Source organism: Nematolebias whitei, chromosome 13 (genome assembly GCF_014905685.2).
Source record: "Nematolebias whitei isolate Nwh7 chromosome 13, NemWhi1, whole genome shotgun sequence".
NCBI classification, from domain to species: domain Eukaryota; kingdom Metazoa; phylum Chordata; class Actinopteri; order Cyprinodontiformes; family Rivulidae; genus Nematolebias; species Nematolebias whitei.
The window spans coordinates 2,998,644-3,012,307 of NC_056510.1; the positions used below are offsets into that span (position 1 = coordinate 2,998,644).

Consider the following 13,664-nt stretch of genomic DNA (forward strand, 5'->3'; position numbering starts at 1 on the left):
AGACCAGATGTTGAAGGTTTTGAAGGACCTGAGGAGACCAGATGTTGAAGGTTTTGAAAGACCTGAAGAGACCAGATGCTGAAGGTTTTGAAGGACCTGAGGAGACCAGATGTTGAAGGTTTTGAAAGACCTAAGGAGACCAGATGTTGAAGGTTTTGAAGGACCTGAGGAGACCAGATGTTGAAGGTTTTGAAAGACCTGAGGAGACCAGATGTTGGAGGTTTTGAAGGACCTGAGGAGACCAGATGTTGGAGGTTTTGAAGGACCTGAGGAGACCAGATGTTGGAGGTTCTGGAGGACCTGAGGAGTCCAGTTGTTGGAGGTTTTGGAGGACCTGAGGAGACCAGATGTTGGATGTTTTGAAGGACCTGAGGAGACCAGATGTTGGAGGTTTTTGACGGACCTGAGGAGACCAGATGTTGGAGGTTTTGAAGGACCTGAGGAGACCAGATGTTGAAGGTTTTGAAGGACCTGAGGAGACCAGATGTTGAAGGTTTTGAAAGACCTGAGGAGACCAGATGTTGGAGGTTTTGAAGGACCTGAGGAGACCAGATGTTGGAGGTTTTGAAGGACCTGAGGAGACCAGATGTTGGAGGTTCTGGAGGGAACGTTGTCCCATTCTGGTCTGATGGAGGACTCCAGCTGCTCAGCTGTCCTGGATCTTCTTTCTGGATGGGAGCAGATGTTCTCTAACCTGTAATGCTTTTCTGCATTGATGCAGTTTTTCCAGATGTGTGGGCTGCCCATGCCGGATGAACTAATGCACCCCCATACCATAAGAGAAGCAGGCTTTAAACACGTGCAAAAGGACCCATCCATTCAAAACAACAGATTTTGGACAGATGGGTCCTTCTGCACGTGTTTAAAGCTTCTGAGATTCCAACAGGAGGTTGTCTTGAAACACAGCAGTGAAGGATACTTATGGGACAGATCTGGTTGGCAGGCCACAGACTGATGAAGTCCTCTGGATGAAAGACGAAACGTTTCTCCCTTAAAGAATCTGGTCCAGATGACATGATTTAACCTTTTTTGTCATCTACCTGGATGATTGAGTCTACAAACCTTTTTTTTTATATTGCATTCTGTTGTTATTTATGTTTTACATAACATCCTAACTTTTTCAGAATTGGGATTTTAATTAATTAGGTTCAAAGTGTCCATTGAAAAGTAAATGGACTGTACTTTACAGCAGCTTTCTATCTAATCAAAACACTCAAAGCTCTTTACAACACAATCGATGCCCTGGTTTACCTCCAACACACACATTCATACAGCTCTCTACTACACACGTTCAGATACTTATCAGTGCTTCAGAACAAATTCATACACCAAGGTAAGCTAAGCAGAAGCTCTAGTTGCAGTAGCAGCTTTATGAACCTTTATAAAGTGTATTTTTGTACCGGCCTTGTCAAGGAACCTGCGTCTCTGTGTGGAGGTGTCTGGGTACTGCAGCAGGGCGTGCAGCGTTGAGCTCAGCTTCACAAAATGCTCCTGCATGATGCGACCAAACGGATCGTGAGGATGAATCTGCTCGTACATCACAAACAGAGACTGTGGCAGGCGCTCCGCCGCCCAGCTGATCACGGCATCGGACCACTGTGTTTCCATGTAGGTGAGCACCACTTCGGAAAGAATCAGGGTGGGGGCGGTCCAGTCCAGCCCAGCTGCACCCAGAGCATCCTCCAGCTGGGACTCGTCTCTAACGTCCAATCCTAAGAGGAGGTGGTGACTGCTGGACACGTAAACAGGCCCTGCAAACACACGATCACATGAACGACTTGGCAACCTGAATGTTTGCTGGTGAAACTGAAAGAAGCAGAACACTCAAATGTTCTCTTGTGGGAGTGGTGGTGCAGAGGTTAAAGAAGATGGGCCTGTGATTGGAAAGTCACAGGTTCAACTCCCAGTACCAACAACATCAAACTGTAGGTGGAAAAGGTGAACCACACCTGCCTCCACCCTCAGTGGCCCCACTCTGGGCCCTTGAGCAAGGCCCTTAACCCCCACCATCTGCCCCCAAACAGGTCTCTCTTGAAAATGAGTTCTCGTAACTTAGTGAGACTACCTGTACAAATAAAGGGTAAATTAAATTAAATAACCCCAGCTGACCGAGGCAGGTGGCTGCCCACCCTGGTCCTGGTCCTGCTGGTGGAGGCTCCTTCTCATTCAAAGAGTTGTTCCTTCCAGTTGTTCTGCTCAGAATGAGACTGAGACAAAGTGAAGATTACTCACAATCTGCTGCCTTCCATAAATAGATCATTTTAATCATTGTAATTTTATAACCTAAGTGAATGTTCTGTACAGCCCTGAGATGATGTTTGTTGTGAAAAAACTAGCTAAACAATGAAAGCTGAACAAGCACTTTGAGCTAAAAGTAGCGTAACAAACCTGTAAGCGAAGGCAGACACGAGTCTAACATTCCTCTCAGATTTATATTAGACGCTATCAGAGCAGCTTTACGCCGCGCGACGTCAGGAAAATCCACCTCAAACACGACGGCGTCATTCAGAGCTCCATCTGCACGCAGCCGGAAATACAGAGAGTCAAAACCTGCACCCAGAGACAAGATCTGCAGCAGTGGAGGGAAAGACAAAGACACAAAAACGTCAGAAAACCACTCAGCTGCTGGTTATACTGGGTGGTGTTGTGTGACACGTTAACTCACCTGTCTGTTCGGGCATTTCGCTGTGACCTGAAGGAACGTCCTCACACAGTGGTCCACAGCTCTCCAGCGCACATAGTAGCCCCTGAAACAATCGAGCTTTAATCTGCAGCTGGACTGTGGACCTTCATCTGTGAGAAGACTCGCTTGTCAGCTCACCTGTTGATGAGCGGGGCTCTTCTGGTCACCTTGGCCACAAAGTGCTGGAGAAAAGGGTCCTTGAAGTAGCCCTGAGCTGCAGCCGAACACTTGCTCACCACACTGCTGTCGTTGGTTCCCTGCACCTGAAGCGAGCAGTAAAAAACAACGAGGGGCTCAGCAGGACTCCAGATAATAACAAATAAATCTGAACATACGCTGGAAAACCTTTGTTAAAGAAGAACTCCAAAATGAAAGCAAGTTATTTATTATAATTTTGATTTGGTTGATTTTCTGATTATTAGAGAAAGGAACTGAGTGCATATACTGTGCACAAAGTTTGAATTAAATAATCTATAATGAGTTTAAAATCTGATATTTCCCTAGTTTTTAAAAAAAAAATAAAAGAATGAAGCTGAAACTAACCGCCGAGTCGCTGCTCTTCTTCTGCTTGCTTTTCTTTGTCCTTGGCATAATGTCAAAAACATATCTTATCTAAATAAATAAAATAAAAACACCGCTCAAGTAAACTTATTTTTTCTACTCAGCTCCCCAGCTTCAGCTCCTCAAATCAAAATATGTCAACTTCCGCCGCCTGAGTCTTAGTTTCCGGTCATGTGGGCGCATGCGCGCCCCCTGGCGGCCGGAAGGTGTCAGCACATTTACAAATTACAGAACAGTATTTTTGCATTAATACACGAGTACAGAGGGTTTTGTTTAATTTTTCAATCTAATGTAAAAATTACAGTAATTAATGCTATTTTGTTTCATTATTACATATTGATAATGAATAATAATACAGTATTTATAGAGTGCTTATTTTTCATTCAACCTTTATTTATACGGGTTAGTAACTTTGAGCCTCGGGGACACGTTTGCAAGAGAGACCAGATTTTAACAAAGAATGATGACAACAGTAGACAATCATAAAAGGAAGCATACAAATTGAAAAGAACAAATGAAAGAAAATGGTATTTAAAAAAACGAAACAAAAACAGCTACATTATAAAGTGACATAAAATACTAAAAGCAGGAACATGTCTGCATTGGGTTTTGCAAAGAACTTAACAGATGTTTGAAGCCACTTAGAGAGGTCAAGGTCAAGAGCTTCAGATCTTTTTGCAAGATATTCCAGGAAACAGGGACTCAACCTTGACCTCTCGAAGTGGCTTTAAACATCTGTTAAGTTCTTTGCAAAAATCACTGCAGAAATGCTCCTGTTTTTAGTTTTCTACACCACCTTACAACCTTGCTGTTTTATCGCTACTTTTCCTTTTAATTGCCATTTTATTTTCACTTGTTAAAAAAATAATTGTACACATCATTTTTGATTGACTATTGTTGTCGTTGTTGTCCACTGTTGTCATCACTCTTTGTTAAAATTCAGGTCTCTCTTGTAAACGAGTCCCCGAGGCTCAATGGGATTAACTTGTATAAATAAAGGTTGAATGATGAAAGGAGAAGGTCCTTTTGTCTAGTTCAGTCCTCACTGAGGGAACACTGCAGGTAATGATGTCCTGAGAGCGCACGCTGTAGCTGCACTCACACAGAGACATGTAGGAGGAGATGTATGAAGGCAGCAGACCAAGAAGTGATTTAAAGATGAAAATGTACCAGTGGGAGAGTCTGTGTGAAGTTAATGATGTCCAGTTAACCAGTGAATACTGGGTGCAGTGGGGGGTACGGTAGTTACAGCCAGTTATGAATCTTAGTGCACCATGATAGACAGCATCCAACATCTGCAGCATCCAACATCTGCAGGGTTCTTGTAGGAGCGTTCATGTAAATAATGTCACCGTAATCAATGGAGGGAAGGAAAGTCACAGATACAAGGTGTTTCCTAACATTCAGAGTTAGACAGGATCTGTTTCTGAAAAAGAAACCCAGTTTAACTTCCAGTTTCTTTACTAGGTTTTTGACATGGAGCTTAAAAGAGAGATGTGAGTCGACCAATATACTCAAATATTTATAGGGATCAACAAACTCAACCATTTGAGGATAAAATCGGAGGAAGAACTGCTGGGACCGACTTCCTGTTTGAAAACAACATCCCTTGGTTTTCACTCAACCCCCTGTGAACAGTAAACAGCCATCAGTGTGCTAATGATCCATTGTTAGGCTGATGGTCCTTCTTGAGCATGTGATCAGCTGGTTCTGGTTGTCAGCAGCAAACTGGTTGATCCACCATGAGAAGGTGCTATTTATAGGACTGAGCTGAATACAGCACCTCAGACTGAGGAAGTGTCTTGGATGAGAGACGAAACGTTTCTACAATTTTGTTTTGTTTTGGAGTTTTTTGAATGTCCAGAGGACCAGATGTAACTTTTTTAGATTTTTCTACCTGGATGATTGAGCATGCATCAGGATATTCTTTAAAGGTTATTAATTTAACATCTTTCTGAACAAACTGTCTACGTTTCTGTATTTAGATGAAGCCTAAATCCTCCTGCCAGGAGTTTTCTTGTCAGACTCATGTGATTTCAGCATTAAATGCTTCTTTTGGCAGCAGCCTCTTGTTTTTCCGTCAGCTTCAGGTTTGACGATGCGGCACTCAGTGCGCATGCGCGGCTCTCCAGGAAGTGTCATCATTTTCTCTTCCGTCAGCTGATGGTCAACAGAGACCTGCGGCCGCTGAGACGCCTCTGAACACGGTAAATGCGTTCCTGTTGTGTCCACATGTGGTTCCGACGGACAGCCGGAGCTCAGTGTCCACAGAAAGTTCTGTAATTAGGTGTCGGTTCGTCCGCACCCGGTTAGCTGTGATCGCAGGAGCGGCACCGTTGGGCCCAGACGGTTCTGAATGAATGTTCGGGTCCGATAAAAGCAGCCAGCCCGGGCTTGTGTTGTCGAGGAGACCTTTACCCTCCGTGTGACATTCACGCTAAACGATGACGCAACTTCAGCTGATATTCATCACGTCTTTACTCGAACGGTTCGTCCAGTTTGGACCAGTTTGGTGTAAAGTTGCTGCTGCTTGGGACATAAAAACAGTTATTTACATGAGGAGGACATTGCACACAAAACATTGTAAATGTGCCAGAAACATCTATTGTGGTAATTTAATGTGCAGTCCCAGCAGGTTGACAGGTTCATTCCTCGTGTGATGTCACATGTTGGTGCTTGAGGTGCGTGTTCTGAACCACTGTCAGCTACTACCACACCAAGATCCAGCGCACTCTCTCTAAAGTTCACTGGGCCTTAGCATCTTTATGTAGGCAAAGGTTAATTAGTTGTGAGCTGCAGTTACATCGTTTTACTTTAATTTAGAGCGGTAGAAGAACAGGTTGTAAATGGGTTTTGGAGAACGGCTGTTCTTACTGCAGTGTCCATGAAGATGGATCAGAACATGTTTCCAAGCCCTGACAAACTGCGAGGACACTGAATGCTGTCTTTATGACATACATGCATAGATAGGGAGGCACCAGGCCGAGGATCACGAGCTGCGTCTTCCACCTCATCCGTAGTTAGGTCGTGGAGGCAGCAGGTCCAGGAGAGGAACTCAGACCTCCCGCTCCACAGCGAGACTTTCCAGCCGTACCTGGGGGACCCTGTAGTGCCCCCAAGCCAGAGACGATGCACAATCTCTCCAGCGAGTTCTGGGTCTGCGCCAGGACCTCCTACCAGTAGGTTGTGCCTGGAAACCCTCTAAAGCGAGGTCCAGGAGGCGTCCAGATCAGATGAACCTCCTCAACAGACTCATTTCAATCCAGAGGAGCAGCGGCTCTGACAGAGCTCCTCACCCTATAAGGCTGAGACCGGCCACTCTGTGAAGGAAGTCCTGTTTGGCCACTTGTATCCAGGATCTCGTTCTTTTGGTCATCGTTACAGGTCCCTCTTGTAAACGGGTCCTCGTGGCTCAATGAGATTAGCCTGTATAAATAAAGGTTGAATGAATCTTTACAGTTTAAATCAGAGCTCCATGAAAAGCAGCATCCAGCATGTCCACAGAGCTGCCCAGGAGATTTTATATAAACTTCACAGAGTCCAGCAGTGGAAGGAACATTGTAAAATGATTCTTAATATAATCTTTAGTTTCTTTTAGAAGTGGTCAACATGAGACTTGAAGGAAAGCTTTTTTTAATTATGATAATCCTGATGTGTTTATAAGTTTCACTAAACTCTATAGCTATGACATTCGTGGAGCTGATAAGCGGGATCGTTGGTGGCACCTTTATTGCTTTTCAAACAGCATGGCCTTTGTTTTGACCAGTTTGAGCTGAAGCATATTTAATTGGATGGAGTCAAATGCAGTCTACAGACACTTGAGAACAGGTATTACAGAATTAGCGTGACAATAAACTTCCATGTCATCAGCATATAAATGCATCCTGGCATCAGTACCATTTTGACCCACATTATTGGTATGAACTGAAAACAATATAGGGCCCAAAGTGGAGCCTTGTGGGACACCTTTCATGATTTTCAAATGTCTGATGGCCGACCACTCTGTTGTACTGTACACATTGTTGACCAGACAGACAGTTTGCAAACCAAGCATCTTGAATGAATCACAAGGGTCCAAAATATTAAAACGTGACCATGGATTTTGTTTTTGTTCAAAAACATTTCATTTCTTCTAAATCACTGTTTTTTACTGTTTTCTAATGAAAGCTGTTTACTACAACTCGTCAAAAATAAAACATTCAATTAACTACAAATATTTCTCCTTGAGATTACAGCAGAAAACAAGATAATCCAGATAAAATAAATACAGGCAGACACGGTGGTTCTCTGAGGCGTTTGAGAGTCTGAGTTGTGGAAAGTCTCAGGACATCAGAGTGAAACTCCTCTGCATGTTTTTGTACTATTATTATTATCACAGAGAAGTATTGATTACCGTGAACACAGAAAAGATTAAATATGAAGATCAGAGGGAGGTATTCTCTGTGAACGGTACACACTCGTTTCCTCTCAAACGGATCACAGAGAGGTTCAAAGTTTATTTTCTCAGTTTTAAAGTTGATAAGTCATTCAGCATTAAGGCTGTTTGGTGTGTCAGAGACTCTTCCTCTCAGCACGTAGCTGTAGAAGCTGCTCTCACAACACGACTCGAGCACCGCATGGTCCTAGAGCCTGACTGGTTTGTTTAAACAGCCGCCACACAACAATTTAAAGTGATGGAGACATTTTCAGGGAATTCCAGACATAATTATGAGATGTTTTATTTTTTCTGGGGTTCATCTCGATATTTAAGACCATTGCAAGTCATCAAAACAGATAAAAGTGTTTAAATAAAATAGGTTTGCATGTCAATAGTTGGTGTTTGGAAACAAGACAGTGGGTCCAAATGGAGCAGCTAATCTACAACAGAATGACTCGGCAAAGAAAAAAATCGTGGTACTGCAACGGTCCAGTCAAAAGTCCAGTTTTAAATGTGATAGAAACGATGCGTTGGGACCTCAAGAGAGCCGAGCAGAAAACTTCCTGGAAATCTCAATTAACTGAAACAATGTTGAAAACAATAATGGACAGAATATTCTCGTCTGTGAGACTGAAGAGGTCATGCAGAAGAAATCTGAATTCTTGGTAGTCACGTCGTTTTTTCTGTGACTTAATATAAAAGGATGGAAAATAAGTATTTTGTAGGAAATTGTCCATGTAAATGTAACATTCCACTCTCTGTAGGTGAGTAGATTCAACAAAGCAGTCACAGATTTGCTTCAACAATATTCATTAGCGCGTTTAATTGACATTTCTGCAGGAGCAGGCCAGTGCTCATAAATGTTACCGAGTCGGTACAACTCGTCTTGTCAGACCACGTTCCCTTTAAAACGTCAAACACGTTGAATGTAATTAGTCTTCACAAATCCAACCCCAATTCCAAAAAGGTGTGACGTGTAAAATGTACAACGAGGAGCATTTTGCAATAAATGATGTTTCCTGGTGACAGGTCAGTGAGAGGACTGGGTATAAGAAGAGACGATGGTCAGAGGTTCAGCAGTCTGTGAAAACTGAAACCGTGGAACAATTTCAGGATAAGATTCCTGAATGAAAGAGTTTAATCTCCATCATAGTGTCATCAAAAGATCTGAAGGATCTGTAGAAGCCTCTGAGCTCAAAAGACCAGGCTGAAAGTCAGTATTGGTTGGTGATGATCTATGGGCCCTCGGGGGCCACTGGCTCTGGTTGTACTGTGTGAAGAGTAACCAGATGTTTAGATTTACAGATTTTATTTTCTGCATTCTTTGTTGCTTTTATACGGTACAAAAACAAAACTTTTCTTTTTTTACTTTAAAGCCAAAAACAGGAGAGAACAGGAGTCAAGTTAGGGCAGCTCACCTGTTTGGGAGACCTTGTGAGTTGTTCATAGCCCCCCACTTGAGGGAGGAGGCCCAGCTCCCCAGCCGTCACCTGTGCAGGTCGGTATGAGCTCCAGAGGGAGCAGCAGCCGCTCCAATGGCACACTACCACAGACCAAGATCTGCCAGTTCAAGCTGGTTCTGTTGGGGGACATGGCTGTAGGCAAGTCCAGCTTGGTGCTGCGCTTCGTCAAGGGACAGTTCGACGAGTTCCAGGAGACGACCATAGGAGGTGAGGGGATCCGATCCTAACCAGGGGGACGGGTGAACAACGAGAGGATACCTGTTGACCTGGTGCTCTTTTCCACCTGCAGCTGCGTTCTTGGCTCAGTCGGTGTGTCTAGATGATACCACAGTGAAGTTCGAGATCTGGGACACCGCGGGACAGGAGCGGTACCACAGTCTGGCTCCCATGTACTACCGCGGAGCGCAGGCTGCTATTGTCGTCTTCGACATCACCAAGCCGGTACGTTGACACTAAGTCACTGGTTGTCCATGTCCAACCGTCAGAGATGGTGTAGCATATTTATCTTGGTGCTTTGGTTTATGTGTGTGTTTGTGCAGGAAACCTTTGAACGAGCCAAGGCCTGGGTGAAGGAGCTACAGAGACAGGCCAGTCCTAACATCGTCATAGCGCTGTCTGGAAACAAGGCTGACCTGGCTGAGAAGAGACTGGTGGAGTTTGAGGTAACGCTCTCCTCACTGCCTGCTCTGTGACCATATCCACCCCTCCCTGGCACTTTGTGTTTGCAGGTTTAATTGTTCTGACTGGCTGCAAGTCAGTTTGTAGCTACATACCTTGTGGTAACGTGTCACTAGGGTAGGGCTGGAGTCTAGTTAGCGACGCAGGTTTGGGATAAAATATACAAATTTTCTGTTGCAGTCTCTCTCAATTATGTGTTTCAACCAGCAACTGTAAATTCATAAATTTGTCACTGTAAATTTGAGTCTGGCCTGCCTGTTCTTGCTAATGAGAGCTTCTTGTGGAACATGCGGAGTTCCCCAAGGCTCCATCCTGGGGCCTCTTCTGTTTAACATCTAGAATCAGAATCAGTTTATTATTGCCATGTCAATGAACGAGGTTCACAAACTAGGAATTTGCTTCGACATAAAGGTGAGAAGAATAATAAAGTAAAAATGAAAACATAACATAACCATATGTACACCCATACAATAGAAAACAATAAAAAAGCTTAGAAAACAGTACAGATGGAGTATTCAGTTATAAAACAGATGTAATGTCCAATACATGCACTGAGTGGCTACATTGAACAAATCAAACGTTGGATGAGTCAGAACTTTCTCAAGCTCGACATGGATAAAACTGAAGCTGTACTTTTTGGGGCAAAAGAGGAAAAACTAAAAGTTAGCACACGCCTGCAGTCTGTGATGCTAAAAGATTCTGAAAAAGCCTGAAGTGGACTCTGACCTGGGTCTGAACAGCCATGTTAAAACGTTTATAAAGACGTCCTGCTGCCTCCTGTAGAATCGAGCTAAAATTGTCCGACTTGATTGTAACGGAGTATTAAAACAGGTGTTTCAGGGTTTTTATTCAAAGTTTTCACAACGTTTCTGTCGTCAGCTGCTGATGTTTGACGTCTGTCACTGGGAACACCAGGGGCCTCTTTCTTCTTCAGGAGGCTCCAAACGGTTGGACTGGTCATTGCCGATGCGTCTTCAGTGTTTAGGGGTTTTTGGGAGTTTGGGGAGTGGTGTTATGACTGAGCTGCTTTCAGTTTTATTTGTAGCTTGAACTGCTTTCAACAGATTTGTGTTGCTGTTTAGTATTTATCACGTTCTCATTCATCAACTTCATGTGTGGTGAAGGAAGCGCAGGCGTACGCTGAGGACACCGGCTTGCTGTTCATGGAGACGTCTGCCAAGACGGCCATGAATGTGAACGAGCTCTTCTTGGCTATTGGTGAGATTTTCACTTTACTTATTTATTTAAATTGACAATAGATTGTCATGGATTGTTGCTTTTTTGTTTTTTTTTTTAGTTAAAGATGTTTTTTTCTTGTGTTGCAGCAAAAAAGATGCCCAAAACAGACACCCAGAACCCGACCCACGCGGCGCGACATCGCGGCGTCAACCTCCAGGACCCGGACGCTCACTCCACCCGAGCCTGCTGCGGGGGGAACTAGACGGCTGCACCCTCCACCTTCCCCCACTCGCACCATCTTTATTTTCCTGCAAACAGTTGCACAGGGGTGGCCCTGATCCACCCGCCCCTCGTACGCTCCATCTATCCTCCTGTCCGAGCAACAACAGAAACCCAAAGGATTCTCGTGAGCAGCTGGAACTGGAGGACAGAGACTCGCATTTACAAGTCACAAGCAAAAAAACCTGAGATCGTCAGAAGGGAAGTGCAGAATGACGGACTGTGGCAAACCTGTTGAAGTATTTAGCACTAATTCTGTTCCTGTCAGCCTTACATCCGTTCAGTCACAGAGCCGCACTTGTGGACAGGAAGGATTAAAACGTCAGACGAAGACCACCTTTAGTCTTCTTTTGCTCGCTCTTGCTTTGCCTCGTTCCTCACGTGAACATTGCACTCGTCGCTCCTCTGAAACGATGCGGTTCTGCTCGGTCCTGCTCGTCTTACGAGAAAAGCCCTGTGGCAGTTCGTCAAACTTGGTCCGCGGTGGCTGCCTTCTGGCTGTGACGCTCCATCATCGCCGAGGCCCAAAACTATTCACTCCTCTTGGTAATTTTCTGTTTTCTTCCATTAAAATTGAATTTTTACTTAATTAAAGTAAGATTCCAACAAATCTAATTGGTAATGAGGAAAATGTGGGACGAGACGTTGAAAATAAAAGACTTGTAAAATGGTGTTGCATATGTATTCAGCCCTCAGAAATCTTGTGTCCTACAAGGAGACTGCAGCAGTTCCAGCTTCAGGTCTGTCTCCAGAACCTCTGGACTTTTTCTTGGTTTTTCAGGACCAGTCTGCTGCAGCTCTTTCAGGCGGGACCTGTGACACTAATGTCTTTAAACCAAACCAGAGATTCTCGGTTGGACTGAGGTCTGGGCTTTGACTGGACCATTCCAGGACCTTTAACTGGTTCTCCTTAATCCACTGGTCGGTCTTTTTCTGCTCCTCTTCCATGAAGTCCAGCTCTGTTCATCTTCTGGTGGTCCTGTGGACAGATCCTCCATCTTCCAGCTCCTTTAGGTTTTCTTTGCCTTCCTGGATGCTTCACTGGTTTACCGCCTCCTGACCCGGTCCATGAGTTTTGGTAGACAACCCCTGCTGTGGTGACATCATCTTTCTGTTCCCTGATAGCTCTGTAAGATGTTCAGGGTTTAAGATCTATTTTATAAGCCACCCTGATCTGAACTCCTCCACAATTTCTTTGACTATGAGGACCATTCCTTGGCCTTCATGATGTCCCCAGCTTTGGGTGGTAGGTCTTGAACTGGTTTATTTATGATGGTATGATGCTTGGATTGCTCACAGGTGGCTCTTTTTAATCTAATTATGGCTTCTGAAGAGTTTTGCTTCTTATTTTGATGAGAAGGGGATGAATACATAATGCAGTGTTTCCTGTTTTAAATGTTTAGAATAATTTTAAACGGTTAATTTTCCCGTTTAACTAAATCAGAATTTAGCAGAATTTTTGTCCTGGTTTAAAAACAGCTGTTGCAACAAAACAGAATACCGAGGGGGTGAATACTTTTCAAACTGTGGATGTTTAAACCTGGTTCAAGTGATGAGGTGATTTCAAAGCAAAGTAAAGTTGTAGTTCATCTGCATGAAAAAAAAATCATAAATGTGATAAGTGGGGCTTAATGTTTTCTTTGAAAATGAACGTTGTGAATAAACCCCCTGGGCCTGTAGGGTCCTTTCCGCCTGTCCTCTGTCCCTCGTTCGTCTCTCGTTGTCACGGTGATTGTAGATCGTGTTCGTTTTGTTTGACATCCTTATAACGAGAGTTAGCGTGCTGTCCAAGGCTTGCCTGAACAAAACGAGAAAAACTCAAAGAAAAAATCAGAAGTGCCTCCTCCCAGTTTGAACTGCGTGCTCTGTAGACCTAAACCATCACGGCTGTCATCAGCGGCGCTTCGTGTGGACACTGTACATAAAATGTCTTAATTTAATGAACGGATGTTGATTTCAGCAGCACACCTGTGAACCTGGAATGGATTGTTGAAATGACTCTAATCAGTGTTATAAATTAATTTCATTTGAACAAACTTGGGTCTAAAGACTTTTGTTTTATTTGTATTTAAACCAAAATGGTGTTGGGATTTTGTCAACGCAGCAGCGATTGTGGAAGTTAAGAAACGACACAAAATCAGCCGAATTCTAGAACGTGGTAAAGGATTGAAGAGCCGAGGAAAGTATTCCTGAATACGCCCCTTACCTGAGTACACAGTTAGTACTGCTGATCGTTCTTCGTCACTGCAGTTTGAGAGCGTAGGTGGGGGCAGCAACGTAACCCCCCCAGTAAACACAGCTGCTCCTCTTCTGCACGACTCGTCACTTTTTTGTGGGTTTAAATTTTCAAGCACAGAACTGGTTCAAACTGCTTCACCTTCATCAGAAAGACCAGTTTAAATAT

At 43.9% G+C, this 13,664-nt stretch overlaps 2 protein-coding genes across 2 annotated transcripts in view; one reads left to right on the forward strand and one right to left on the reverse strand.

The window, feature by feature from the left end:
* Nucleotides 1-3,387, reverse strand: part of lcmt2 (leucine carboxyl methyltransferase 2) — an 8,239-nt gene extending 4,852 nt beyond the window's left edge. Inside the window, exons 1-5 of the mRNA XM_037687145.1 lie at nt 3,227-3,387; nt 2,822-2,946; nt 2,666-2,747; nt 2,389-2,569; nt 1,405-1,751 (exon numbers count right to left, since the gene is read on the reverse strand). Of these exons, the coding sequence (XP_037543073.1) occupies nt 1,405-1,751; nt 2,389-2,569; nt 2,666-2,747; nt 2,822-2,946; nt 3,227-3,274 (783 nt within the window). The 5' untranslated portion in view covers nt 3,275-3,387. The remainder of the gene's footprint in view (nt 1-1,404; nt 1,752-2,388; nt 2,570-2,665; nt 2,748-2,821; nt 2,947-3,226) is intronic.
* Nucleotides 3,388-5,394: 2,007 nt separating this feature from the next.
* rab5b (RAB5B, member RAS oncogene family) lies at nt 5,395-11,627 on the forward strand. Its single transcript, XM_037686225.1, has 6 exons — nt 5,395-5,451; nt 9,038-9,331; nt 9,414-9,565; nt 9,664-9,786; nt 10,927-11,020; nt 11,128-11,627. Exons 2-6 carry the CDS (start codon nt 9,166-9,168, stop codon nt 11,241-11,243), a joined length of 651 nt encoding a protein of 216 aa, XP_037542153.1. The 5' UTR covers nt 5,395-5,451; nt 9,038-9,165; the 3' UTR covers nt 11,244-11,627.
* The last annotated feature ends 2,037 nt before the right edge of the window (nt 11,628-13,664 follow it).